Source organism: Coregonus lavaretus (assembly GCF_964263955.1).
Source record: "Coregonus lavaretus genome assembly, chromosome: 2".
NCBI classification, from domain to species: domain Eukaryota; kingdom Metazoa; phylum Chordata; class Actinopteri; order Salmoniformes; family Salmonidae; genus Coregonus; species Coregonus lavaretus.
In genome coordinates this window covers 82,708,810-82,722,355 of record NC_139989.1, presented here as the reverse complement: position 1 = coordinate 82,722,355, position 13,546 = coordinate 82,708,810, and the positions used below count along the sequence as shown (strand labels likewise).

General features: G+C 40.1%; 2 protein-coding genes across 2 annotated transcripts in view; both read left to right on the top strand.

The window, feature by feature from the left end:
* Window positions 1–13,546, top strand: part of LOC311142138 (uncharacterized protein) — a 54,381-nt gene that overhangs the window by 12,371 nt on the left and 28,464 nt on the right. The window contains exon 3 of the mRNA XM_084177728.1: window positions 3,828–3,944. Coding sequence (XP_084033854.1) covers window positions 3,828–3,944 — 117 coding nt within the window. The remainder of the gene's footprint in view (window positions 1–3,827; window positions 3,945–13,546) is intronic.
* On the top strand, window positions 6,474–12,378 carry LOC311099230 (NLR family CARD domain-containing protein 3-like; the record flags this gene model as incomplete). Its single annotated transcript, XM_084139914.1, has 6 exons — window positions 6,474–6,584; window positions 6,854–6,938; window positions 7,068–7,296; window positions 7,740–9,534; window positions 10,077–10,231; window positions 12,368–12,378. Exons 1-6 carry the CDS (start codon window positions 6,517–6,519, stop codon window positions 12,376–12,378), a joined length of 2,343 nt encoding a protein of 780 aa, XP_083996040.1. The 5' UTR covers window positions 6,474–6,516.

Sequence of the window (13,546 nt, the reverse complement as noted above, 5' to 3'; positions counted from 1 at the left end):
AAAGCCTCTCTTGAAAAAGCCAAACCTTGACCCGGAAAATATAAAAAACTATCGGCCTATATCGAATCTTCCATTCCTCTCAAAAATTTTAGAAAAAGCTGTTGCGCAGCAACTCACTGCCTTTCTGAAGACAAACAATGTATACGAAATGCTTCAGTCTGGTTTTAGACCCCATCATAGCACTGAGACTGCACTTGTGAAGGTGGTAAATTACCTTTTAATGGCGTCAGACCGAGGCTCTGCATCTGTCCTCGTGCTACTAGACCTTAGTGCTGCCTTTGACACCATCGATCACCACATTCTTTTGGAGAGACTGGAAACCCAAATTGGTCTACACGGACAAGTTCTGGCCTGGTTTAGATCCTACCTGTCGGAAAGATATCAGTTTGTCTCTGTGAATGGTCTGTCCTCCGACAAATCAACTGTACATTTCGGTGTTCCTCAAGGTTCCGTTTTAGGACCACTATTGTTTTCACTATATATTTTACCTCTTGGGGATGTTATTCGAAAACATAATGTTAACTTTCACTGCTATGCGGATGACACACAGCTGTACATTTCAATGAAGCATGGTGAAGCCCCAAAATTGCCCTCGCTAGAAGCCTGTGTTTCAGACATAAGGAAGTGGATGGCTGAAAACTTTTTACTTTTAAACTCGGACAAAACAGAGATGCTTGTTCTAGGTCCCAAGAAACAAAGAGATCTTCTGTTAAATCTGACAATTCATCTTGATGGTTGTAAAGTCGTCTCAAATAAAACTGTGAAGGACCTAGGCGTTACTCTTGACCCTGATCTCTCTTTTGACGAACATATCAAGACTGTTTCAAGGACAGCTTTTTTCCATCTACGTAACATTGCAAAAATCAGAAATTTTCTGTCCAAAAATGATGCAGAAAAATTAATCCATGCATTTGTTACTTCTAGATTAGACTACTGCAATGCTCTATTTTCCGGCTACCCGGATAAAGCACTAAATAAACTTCAGTTAGTGCTAAATACGGCTGCTAGAATCCTGACTAGAACCAAGAAATTTGATCATATTACTCCAGTGCTAGCTTCCCTACACTGGCTTCCTGTTAAGGCAAGGGCTGATTTCAAGGTTTTACTGTTAACCTATAAAGCGTTACATGGGCTTGCTCCTACCTATCTTTCCGAGTTGGTCCTGCCGTACATACCAATACGTACGCTACGGTCACAAGACGCAGGCCTCCTAATTGTCCCTAGAATTTCTAAGCAAACAGCGGGAGGCAGGGCTTTCTCCTATAGATCTCCATTTTTATGGAACAGTCTGCCAACCCATGTGAGAGACGCAGACTCGGTCTCAACCTTTAAGTCTTTACTGAAGACTTATCTCTTCAGTAGGTCATATGATTGAGTGTAGTCTGGCCCAGGAGTGTGAAGGTGAACGGAAAGGCTGGAGCAACGAACAGCCCTTGCTGTCTCTGCCGGGCCGGTTCCCCTCTCCACTGGGGTTCTCTGCCTCTAACCCTGTTGCAGGGGCTGAGTCACTGGCCTGCTGGTGCTCTTTCATGCCGTCCCTGGGAGGGGTGCGTCACTTGAGTGGGTTGAGTTACTGACGTGATCTTCCTGTCTGGGTTGGCGCCCCCCCCCCTTGGTTTGTGCTGTGGTGGAGACCTCTGTGGGCTATACTCGGCCTTGTCTCAGGATTGTAAGTTGGTGGTTGGGGATATCCCTCTAGTGGTGCGGGGGCTGTGCTTTGGCGGAGTGGGTGGGGTTATATCCTTCCTGTTTGGCCCTGTCCGGGGGTTTCTTCGGATGGGGCCACAGTGTCTCCGGACCGCTCCTGTCTCAGCCTCCAGTATTTATGCTGCAGTAGTTTATGTGTCGGGGGGCTGGGGTTAGTTGGTTATACCTGGAGTACTTCTCCTGTCTTATCCAGTGTCCTGTGTGAATTTAAGTATGCTCTCTCTAATTCTCTCGTTCTCTCTTTCTCTCTGAGAACCTGAGCCCTAGGACCATACGTCAGGACTACCGGGCATGATGACACCCTGCTGTCCCCAGTCCGCCTGGCCTTGCTGCTATTCCAGTTTCAACTGTTCTGCCTGCGGCTACGAAACCCCTACCTGTCCCAGACCTGCTGTTTTCAACTCTAAATGATCGGCTATGAAAAGACAACTGAGAGACCTGAGCCCTAGGACCATACGTCGGGACTACCGGCCGTGGTGACTCCTTGCTGTCCCCAGTCCGCCTGGCCTTGCTGCTATTCCAGTTTAAACTGTTCTGCCTGCGGTTATGGAACCCCTACCTGTCCCAGACCTGCTGTTTTAAACTCTAATGATCGGCTATGAAAAGCCAACTGAGATTTATTCCTGATTATTATTTGACCATGCTTGTCACTTATGAACATTTTTGAACATCTTGGCATGGTTCTGTTATAATCTCCACCCGGCACAGCCAGAAGAGGACTGGCCACCCCTCATAGCCTGGTTCCTCTCTAGGTTTCTTCCTAGGTTTTGCCTTTCTAGGGAGTTTTTCCTAGCCACCGTGCTTCTACACCTGCATTACTAGCTGTTTGGGGTTTTAGGCTGGGTTTCTGTACAGCACTTCGAGATATTAGCTGATGTAAGAAGGGCTATATAAAATAAAATTGATTGATTGATTGATTGAGTGCTCGCTGCTGGTTGATGTTTCTGACAATGAATGTACTAGGAAAATAAGTTTTTCTCGACCAGAGGTGACTAAGTTAATGTTCAGCCTTATTGATAATCGTTATAGTAATGAAGTATAATTTCAAAACATGAGCATAAAAACAGCTAATAATAAACATGAATCATCATTATATTATTTCACAGTAATCTGTTAAATGCTTTTTCAGTCATTCCTCTTGCGTTAGCAGTGTGGAAAGGGACAGTAAAAAGCGTGTGCAGGAGTTTTCCTGTGAGGGGGAGTGGTGGTGTATCCAGGGAGAAAACTAAACTAACCTTCTGAAATGTCATTCATGGTCTTATGCTGCCATCTATTGGAATTATTTAGTAACTGCAGTAGTACTGAATAAAGTATATCCTTACTAAAGTAGTAATTACTCAGAATTGCAAAATATGACATTTTCTAGTTCATTTTATCACTTACAACCATAAAATAACCATTTATAGCATAACAAACAATGAAACTGACATAAACCAAAAACACCATACATTTAGTTAACTATATATATATATATATATATATATATATATATATATATATATATATATATATATATATACTATTTATTTAGATGGATGACATTATCTGCCAAAGTAACACCACTGTAGATAAAGAAGAGCTCTCCAGTAGGTGAACCAAAACATTCAAAGGTCATTTTCTCAAAAGGGAGGTTACAAGTTTATCATCTTTCAAAGCAGAATTACTTTCCCATTGTTCCTCAACTATAGTGTATGATATACCTTTTTCTAGCTGAGTCTCTACTTTTATCCAATGTAAAAAACACAATTTCAAATGTTCCTACATAAAATCGAGCCGGTCGGTCACATTTGACTGTGTAAAACCTAGCAGTACTACTTATTCCTCTGAGAGGGAGGCAGATATATATCATTTTACAAAAAAAGTACTATATTTGTCTCTCTGAAATGAAACCATCAAGTGATAGATTTTAAACAAATACATGTCTGTCACTGAACAACCAAATACCATGATTAGATAGTGAAAAAACACACCAATCTCTTTCATAATTTCTTTAAACAATAAAAGCTAATTTATGAACATTTCTGAAAATGGATATATAGCGTTTTGGAATGAAACTCTTGTTTCCCCATCTGAGCTCAGAGTAGATGAGAGACGTAATGTTTGTCTCTGTTGTGTTGAAGCCCAATCAAGCAGGAGAGACCAGCCTCCCCTGTACCCAGCTGTGTGTCCATGAAGAGTGACCGGTCTATGCATCGTCCTATAGTGTTCAGAGAGGGAGACTTTTCTAGTGAACAAAGGTAAGAAGAACTCATGGGTCATGGTCAGTGAGTTAAACAACACTGTCTCTAGTCATTTCTCCTCCCATTTTCCCATTTATTTTTATTGTTTTCATAATCCATAGGCTAATCCTTTTTTCCATTTTCATAGTCCTGAAACAATATTAAACAAACACAACATTCCCTCCCTGTGTGTGTGTTTGTGTGTGTGTGTGTGTGTGTGTGTGTGTGTGTGTGTGTGTGTGTGTGTGTGTGTGAGCACTCCCTGGATGAGGGATGTAATCTCTATCCTGATTGCCTAGTCACTTTTAACCCTACCTACATGTACATATTACCTCAACTACCTGGTACCCCTGCACATTGACTCAGTACTGGTACTCCTTATATATAGTGTAGTTATTACCTCAACTACCTGGTACCCCTGCACATTGACTCAGTACTGGTACTCCTTGTATATAGTCTAGTTATTACCTCAACTACCTGGTACCCCTGCACATTGACTCAGTACTGGTACTCCTTATAGCCTCATTATTATTATTTTATTATGTTACTATTTCCTTTGTTTATTTAGCTATTTTTTGTTTCTTTTTAACTAAATTGTTGGGAAAGGGCTCGTAAGTAAGCATTTCACGGTAAAGTGTATTCGGCGCATGTGACATACAATTTCATTTAATTTAATTTGAATGTCATGCGTAAAAACATGTCATCAGGTCGAGCAGTCGTCTCACGCCGAACGGTCGTCTCACGCCGAACTGCGCATGTGCAGGCCTTCAAATCAAAGGCACTCCTTCCATATAAAGTTGTTTTTGACTAACATGAAAACGTGTCAGTTTGTCACTTTCACGAGGTTGAAGTAATAATGTGTTCATCTACTAAAGACAGAACATTTATAAAATGAATAAATCAATCAATCCAAATTAGATTTGTCACATGCTCCTAATACAACAGGTGTAGACCTTACTGTGAAATGCTTACTTACGAGCCCTTAACCAACAATGCTGAGTTAAAAAATGTTTTACTAACAACTAAGGAAGTCATTTTTACTTCTTTGACTTCTCAAACCCTAAACGCTGGCCTGGTCTGCTTCATATGCGTACCACAATTGTATATTTTTTTACATCAGCAGTTGTCACAAAGTGCTTATATAGAAACACAGTCTAAAACCCCAAAGAACAAGCAATGCAGATGTAGAAGCACGGTGGCTAGGAAAAACTCCCTAGAAAGGCGGGAACCTAGGAAGAAACCTAGAGAGGAACCAGGCTCTGAGGGGTGGCCTGTCCTCTTCTGGCTGTGCTGGGGGGAGATTATAACAGTACATGGCCATTAAGGCCAGATCGTTCTTCAAGATGTTCAAATGTTCATAGATGACCAGCAGGGTCAAATAATAATCACTGTGGTTATAGAGGTTGCAACAGGTCAGCACCTCAGGAGTAAATGTCATTTGGCTTTTCATAGCCGAGCATTCAGAGGTCGAGACAGCAGGTGTGGTAGAGAGAAGGAGAGGGAGAGAGAGGGGGGCGAAACAGCAGGTTCGGGACAAGGTCGCACGTCCGGTGAACAGGTCAGAGTTCCATATCCGCAGGCAGACCAGCAGAAACTGGATCAGTCACGTCCGGTGGAGCATGTATCGACACTGATAGGATCAAAAGAAGGGGAGCGCAGCTCTCGGATCAGTTTTCTCCATTAAAATCTTTCCTTATAATTATAATTATTTCACAATGCTGACCACGGATCAGCTTCTAGAAAGATATTACTACCTACGGCTGCAAATATTGAGGTAGTTTATTCTAATGCTTACCCAATAAAAATGCACTAAATCACAGATTCGGCACATCATTGGGCACATGTTAGGCTACACATCATGAAATATATTGAGACAAATTACAGACAGTAGTCTACAAGTAGCAACATAGAACTCAATTGATTGAACATTGAATATATTCCAATATGATTGAAATAGGACTATAGCCTACTGTTTATATTTTAATGCTGTCATCTCGGTTTTCATTTGAAGCATAATTTTATACGTCCTTGTTTGTATCAATTGCAAAGACATTGGCAACTATGTATTTGTAGTCAACTTTTTTTCTGAATTAATCGGCTCCTACGAAGGTTCTAACAATGAACTTAAGATCAATTTAGCCTTTAGATGCTTTTGAGAAACCGGGCCCTGGATAAGAACATCTGCTAAATGACTAAAATGTCAAATGTAAATGTTTTCTTTGACAGGTTCTGTATATGTATTACAAATGTATTTTTTTGTTACATTTGACTGTGTGCATCCCATATTTTTATTTCTATGAGAGTGAGGCAATCTCTGAAATTAAACCATCAAATGTGTCATTTTACAACCAACCCCATGCCATGATTAGATAGTGAAAAAACACACCAATCTCTTTCATAATTTCTTCAAACAATAAAATCTAATTTACCAACATTTCTGAAAATGGATATATAGCGTTTTGGAATGAAACTCTTCTTATGTTTCCCCATCTGAGCTCAGAGTAGATGAGAGATGTAATGTTTATCTCTGTTGTGTTGAAGCCCAATCAAGCAGGAGAGACCATCCTCCCCTGTACCCAGCTGTGTGTCCATGAAGAGTGACTGGTCTATGGGTCATCCTATAATGTTCAGAGAGGGAGACTTTTCTAGTGAACAAAGGTAAGAAGAACTCATGGGTCATGGTCAGTGAGTTAAACAACACTGTCTCTAGTCATTTCTCCTCTCCCATTTTACCATTTATTTTTGTTGTTTTCATAATCCATAGGCTAATTATTTTTTCCATTTTCATAGTCCTGAAGCAATATTAAACAAACACTACATTCCCTCCCTGTGTGTGTGTGTGTGTGTGTGTGTGTGTGTGTGTGTGTGTGTGTGTGTGTTTGTGCACTCCCTGGATGAGGAGATGTAATCTCATGTTTTGTCCCCAGAAACCAACAGGAGAGATCAGAGTCAGAGATTCTCAGTGGTCAGTCTTCCCAGAGTCATCAAACAGACCTGGCCTCCATATTCAGTGTATGTGGTCCTGTTATGTACATTTGTTTTTGTTTACCTCAAGTAAAGTTGATCTGTCAATCATTCATTAATGTCTTAATGAGAAAGCATTTTGTCTCTTGCTTAACTTATTTACTTGATTTATTTCAGTTGCTTGAAGAGAATATTATGACATTTGTGAAGAACGAGCTGAAGATGTTCAAGAGGATTCTTAGTCCAGAACTCCCAGAAGGCTTTGAGAGTCAGAAGCAGGATAAGGAAGTGGTGGATGCTGAATATGAGAAGCAGGAGAGCAGTGCCAGAGAGGGGGCTCTGAAGATCACACTGCACGTCCTGAGGAAAATGAACCAGAAGGAGCTTGCTGACACACTGGAGAAAAGTAAGAGCTGTCTGCCTCATGTTGAATGCTGTTTTAGAACATTTAAAAGCTGTAGCTAAAGTACAGCTAAAGTAGCTGTGTAACTAAATGATATTGTAGCAGCCTTAACACAACACCTAGTGACCTCATCAAGTAGCAGCAGGGATGTGTTGTGGTGATTAATTTAGACAGAGAGAAGAGGAGAGACAGAGAGAGAGAGAGAGAGAGAGAGAGAGAGAGAGAGAGAGAGAGAGAGAGAGAACATTAATAATACCATCAATAATACGAATAATGATATAAATCAGTCACAAAAGTGTGGAATGCATTATGATAACATTTACAGATTTATACTGTCAGTAAAGAGAATACATTATTATAATTTAAAATGTTATAACAGTCCTACAATAGTGTAGGCATTAAAACAGACGTAATATTAATATCCTCTGTGTTATTTCTTCATTCAGATGAGCTTGCTGTGATTTGCCAACGTGAACTCAAATCTAATCTAAAGAAGAAGTTTCAATGTGTATTTGAGGGGATCGCTAAACAAGGAAACCCAACACTTCTCAATAAGATCTACACAGAGCTCTACATCACAGAGGGTGGAACAGGAGAGGTCAATAATGAACATGAGCTGAGACAGATTGAGACAACAACCAGGAAACAAGCAAGACCAGAGACTGCAATCAAATGTAACGACATCTTCAGACCCTTAACTGGACAAGACAAACTTATCAGAACTGTGCTGACAAAGGGAGTCGCTGGCATTGGAAAAACAGTCTCTGTGCAGAAATTCATTCTAGACTGGGCTGAAGAAATAGCAAATCAGGATGTCCAATTTGTATTTTCATTCCCTTTTCGGGAGCTGAATTTGATGAATGGGGAAAAACACACTTTCATTGAACTTCTCAATCACTTCTCAATGGAAACCAAAGAATCAAGAATCTCCAACTACGACAAGTACAAAGTTCTGTTCATCTTTGATGGTCTGGATGAGTGCCAACTGCCCCTAGACTTCCAGAAGAACAAGATATGCTGTGACGTCACAAAGTCAACCTCAGTGGATGTTCTGCTGACAAATCTCATCAAGGGAAATCTGCTTCCCTCTGCTCTCCTCTGGGTAACTACCCGACCTGCAGCAGCCAATCAGATCCCTTCAGGGTGTGTTGACCAGGTGACAGAGGTACGAGGGTTCAATGACCCACAGAAGGAGGAGTACTTCAGGAAGAGATTCAGTGATGAGGACCTGGCCAGCAGAATCATCTCACACATAAAGACATCAAGGAGCCTCCACATCATGTGCCACATTCCAGTCTTCTGTTGGATTTATGCAACAGTCCTTGAACACATGTTGAGTACAGACAAGACAGAAGAGATGCCCAAGACACTGACTGAGATGTACTCACACCTTGTGGAGTTTCATACCAAACAGAAGAATGAAAAGTATCTTGGGAAAGAAGAGACAGGTCCACACTGGAATAAAGAGAGCATTCTGTCACTGGGAAAACTGGCTTTTCAACAGCTTGTTGAGGGCAATCTGATTTTCTATGAAGAAGACCTGAAAAAGGCTGGCATTGATGTCAATGAAGCCTCAGTGTATTCAGGATTATGCACACAGATCTTTAAAGAGGAATGTGTGCTGTACCAGGTCAAGGTGTACTGCTTCGTGCATCTGAGCATTCAGGAGTTTCTGGCTGCTGTATATGTGTTCCTCTCATTCATCAACAACAATGAGAATCTAATGGCCAAACCTCAATCAACGTCAAGTAACTTTTCTGTGAGGATCAGACACAAGCGTAAAGTTACCTTCTACAAGAGTGCTGTGGATAAAGCCTTACAAAGTGAGACAGGAAACCTGGACCTTTTCCTCCGCTTCCTTCTGGGCCTCTCACTGGAGTCCAATCAGAAGCACTTACAAGGTCTCCTGACAAAGACAAGAAGCAGCTCACAGAGCCATGAAGAAACAGTCAAGTACATCAAGGAGAAGATCAGGGAGAATCCCTCTCCAGAGAAGTGCATCAATCTGTTCCACTGTCTGAATGAACTGAATGACCATTCTCTAGTGGAGGAGATCCAAAGCTACCTGAGATCAGGAAGTCTCTCAGAAGAAGAACTGTCACCTGCACAGTGGTCAGCTCTGGTCTTTGTGTTGCTGACTTCAGAAAAGGAGCTGGATGTGTTTGACCTGAAGAAATACTCCAGATCAGAGGAAGGTCTTCTGAGGCTGCTGCCAGTGGTCAAAGCCTCCAGAGCTGCTCTGTGAGTACATAAAATGACATTTAAGTACTAATCATCAGGAAGAAATATTCAGTTTAGAGAAATATATGTATTATTAAAAAACATATTGAATCAATTAGTGTAACAATATGACCATACAATTCTAGGAGACGGAAGATGAATCTATATGTTGTTTAAGAGATTAAATTTACATTTTACATTTTAGTCATTTAGCAGACGCTCTTATCCAGAGAGACTTACAGTTAGTGAATACATATTTTTTTTATACTGGCCCCCCGTGGGAATTGAACCCACAACCCTGGCGTTGCAAACGCCATGCTCTATCAACTGAGCTACATCCCTGCCGGCCATTCCCTCCCCTACCCTGGGCCAATTGTGCGCTGCCCATGACTCTCCCGGTCGCGGCCGAGCCTGGATTCGAACCAGGATCTCTAGTGGCACAGTTAGCACTGCGATGCAGTGCCTTAAACCACTGCGCCACTCAGTAATCTTCCATTGTCCTTCTACACTACTGGTGTTAAATTAACAGTGTGTTTGTGAAATCATGATTATCTTTCTGTCAGGCTGTCAGGCTGTGGAGTCACAGAGGAAGGCTGTGCTTCTCTGGTCTCAGCTCTGAAGTCAAACCCCTCACACCTGAGAGAGCTGGACCTGAGTTACAATGACCTGAAGGATTCAGGAGTGAAGCTGCTCTCTGCTGTCCTGGGGAATCCCCACTGTAAACTGGAGAAACTCAAGTATGTAGAGGGTTTATGTCAATGTTCATATCAGACATGTTGGAGTTATCAGGCTAGTTAAGACAAACATTCTGACCACCACTTGGACTAAGTTATATAAAGACTGTGTGTGTGTGTGTGTGTGTCTGTGTCTGTGTGTGTGATTTGAGATATAATGTTTCCTATTAGGCAACAGAACAGAATGTCACCTTTTATTTGATGTTAATGGTGAGAGGTTAGCATGTTTTGTTGTAGCCTCTGTAACTTTCTCACTCATTATTATTCATGATTCATTCATGATTTTTATTAATCATGTCATCATCAGGATTAATTTAATAGTGTTTAGAAACATGTTATCTACTCACTTAGACAGATAATTACTCCAGTCATCATCCACCATTCAGTTACTATTGGGCAAAACATAACCCAAAACACAACCAAAACAAACTGCAAATGTAACCAACGAGTTTGGGACCAAATACTAAACTTTTGACTACTTTAATACACTATAAGTGAATTGGTCAGACTACTTATGACTTCTTCAAATAGGGGGACTAGATACATAAAGAGCTTTCATTTCTAAATGGTGAAACAGATATGTATTAAAATACCCTAAAATAAAAGGTGACATTATATACTGTCACCTCATATGAAACATTTGATCTCAAATCCAAAATGCTGGAGTATAGAGCCACATTTAAAATGTTATCTTCACTGTTAAAATAGATATGGTGTGGACTGTATACTCAATACAATCTAAATCTGATACCTCACTGTCTGTCTTTTGACTGATACTTCTTTTTAAACTGCTCTGGTCAGTCTACTCAAATATTCGTACTATACATGTTTCTCTCTACAATCAATATATGATCATTTCTAATAATGAAACATTCATTAATTTATGAATAGATATGGCAGGTTTCAGGACACTGATATATCTGAATATGTTGAAAAAATATATTGCCACTATTTTCACCACCAAAGAATAGCAGTGTGGTTTTAATATGATTTGACTCTTTGCAGGCTGTCAGGCTGTCTAGTCACAGAGGAAGGCTGTGCTTCTCTGGTCTCAGCTCTGAAGTCAAACCCCTCAGACCTGAGAGAGCTGGATCTGAGTAACAATGACCTGAAGGATTCAGGAGTGAAGCTGCTCTCTGCTAGACTGGGGAATCCCCACTGTAAACTGGAGACTCTGAGGTCAGTATTCCTGTAGTTGGTCAACAAGTGATAACTGTTCACCAGATCTACATGTGTTTACCAGGCACACATAGTCCACACCATATGTGTTTGGACAGTGAAGCTTACAGTTTTACATTTGGTGCTATGCTCCATCATTTTGGATTTGAGATATAATGTTTCATATTAGGCAACAGTACAGAATGTCACCTTTTATTTGAGGGTATTCATACATATCTGTGTTACTGTTTGGAAATGAAAGCACTTTATGTGTCTAGTTCTCCCATTTGAAAAAGTCGTAATAATTTGGACATAGTCACTCATATTGTATTAAAGTAGTCATAAGTTTAGTATTTGGTCACATATTCCTTACCTGCAGTGATTACATCAAGCTTGTGATTCTACAAACTTGTTGAATACATTTGCAGTTTGTCTTGGTTGTGTTTTGGATTATGTTTTTCCCAATAGAAACTGAATGGTGAATAATGTCCTGTCATTTTGGAGTCACTTCACTTGTATTGTCAGTAAGAATAGAAGATGTTTCTGAACACTTCTACATTCATGTGGATGCTACCATGATTATGAATAATCATGAATGAATCGTGAATGATGATGAATGAGAAAGTTACAGAGGAACAAGGATCATACCCCCTCTGTTATTGGTAATGGTGAGAGGTTAGCATGTTTTGTTGTAGCCTCTGTAACTTTCTAACTCATTATTATTCATGATTCATTCATGATTTTTCTTCATGTCATCATCAGGATTCATTTAATAGTGTTTAGAAACCTGTTATCTACTCACTTAGACAGAAAATTACTCCAGTCATCATCCACCATTCAGTTACTATTGGACAAAACATAACCCAAAACACAACCAAAACAAACTGCAAATGCAACCAACGAGTTTGGGACCAAATACTAAACTTTTGACTACTTTAATACACTATAAGTGAATTGGTCAGACTACTTATGATTTCTTCAAATAGGGGGACTAGATACATAAAGTGCTTTCATTTCTAAACGGTGAAACAGATATGTATTAAAATACCCTCAAATAAAAGGTGACATTATATACTGTCACCTCATATGAAACATTTGATCTCAAATCCAAAAAGCTGGAGTATAGAGCCACATTTAAAATGTTGGCTTCACTGTCAAAATATATATGGTGTGGACTGTATACTCAATACAATCTAAATCTGATACCTCACTGTCTGTCTTTTGACTGATACTGCTTTTTAAAGTGCTCTGGTCAGTCTACTCAAATATTTGTACTTTTATATTTATCTCTCTACAAGAAATACTTTGATAATTTGTCATTTCTCATAATGATACATTAATTTATGAATAGATATGGCAGGTTTCAGGACACTGATATATCTGAATATGTTGAAAAAATATATTGCCACTATTTTCACCGCCAAAGAATAGAGCAGTGTGATTTTAATATGATTCTTTGCAGGCTGTCAGGCTTTCTAGTCACAGAGGAAGGCTGTGCTTCTCTGGTCTCAGCTCTGAAGTCAAACCCCTCACACCTGAGAGAGCTGGACCTGAGTAACAATGACCTGAAGGATTCAGGAGTGAAGCTGCTCTCTGCTGGACTGGGGAATCCCCACTGTAAACTGGAGACTCTGAGGTCAGTATTCCTGTAGTTGGTCAACAAGTGATAACTGTTCACCAGATCCACATGTGTTTACCAGGCACACATAGTCCACACCATATGTGTTTGGACAGTGAAGCTTACAGTTTTACATTTGGTGCTATGCTCCATCATTTTGGATTTGAGATATAATGTTTCATATTAGGCAACAGTACAGAATGTCACCTTTTATTTGAGGGTATTCATACATATCTGTGTTACTGTTTGGAAATGAAAGCACTTTATGTGTCTAGTTCTCCCATTTGAAAAAGTCGTAATAATTTGGACATAGTCACTTATATTGTATTAAAGTAGTCATAAGTTTAGTATTTGGTACCATATTCCTTACCTGCAGTGATTACATCAAGCTTGTGATTCTACAAACTTGTTGAATGCATTTGCAGTTTGTCTTGGTTGTGTTTTGGATGATGTTTTTCCCAATAGAAACTGAATGGTGAATAATGTCCTGTCATTTTGGAGTCACTTTACTTGTATTGTCAGT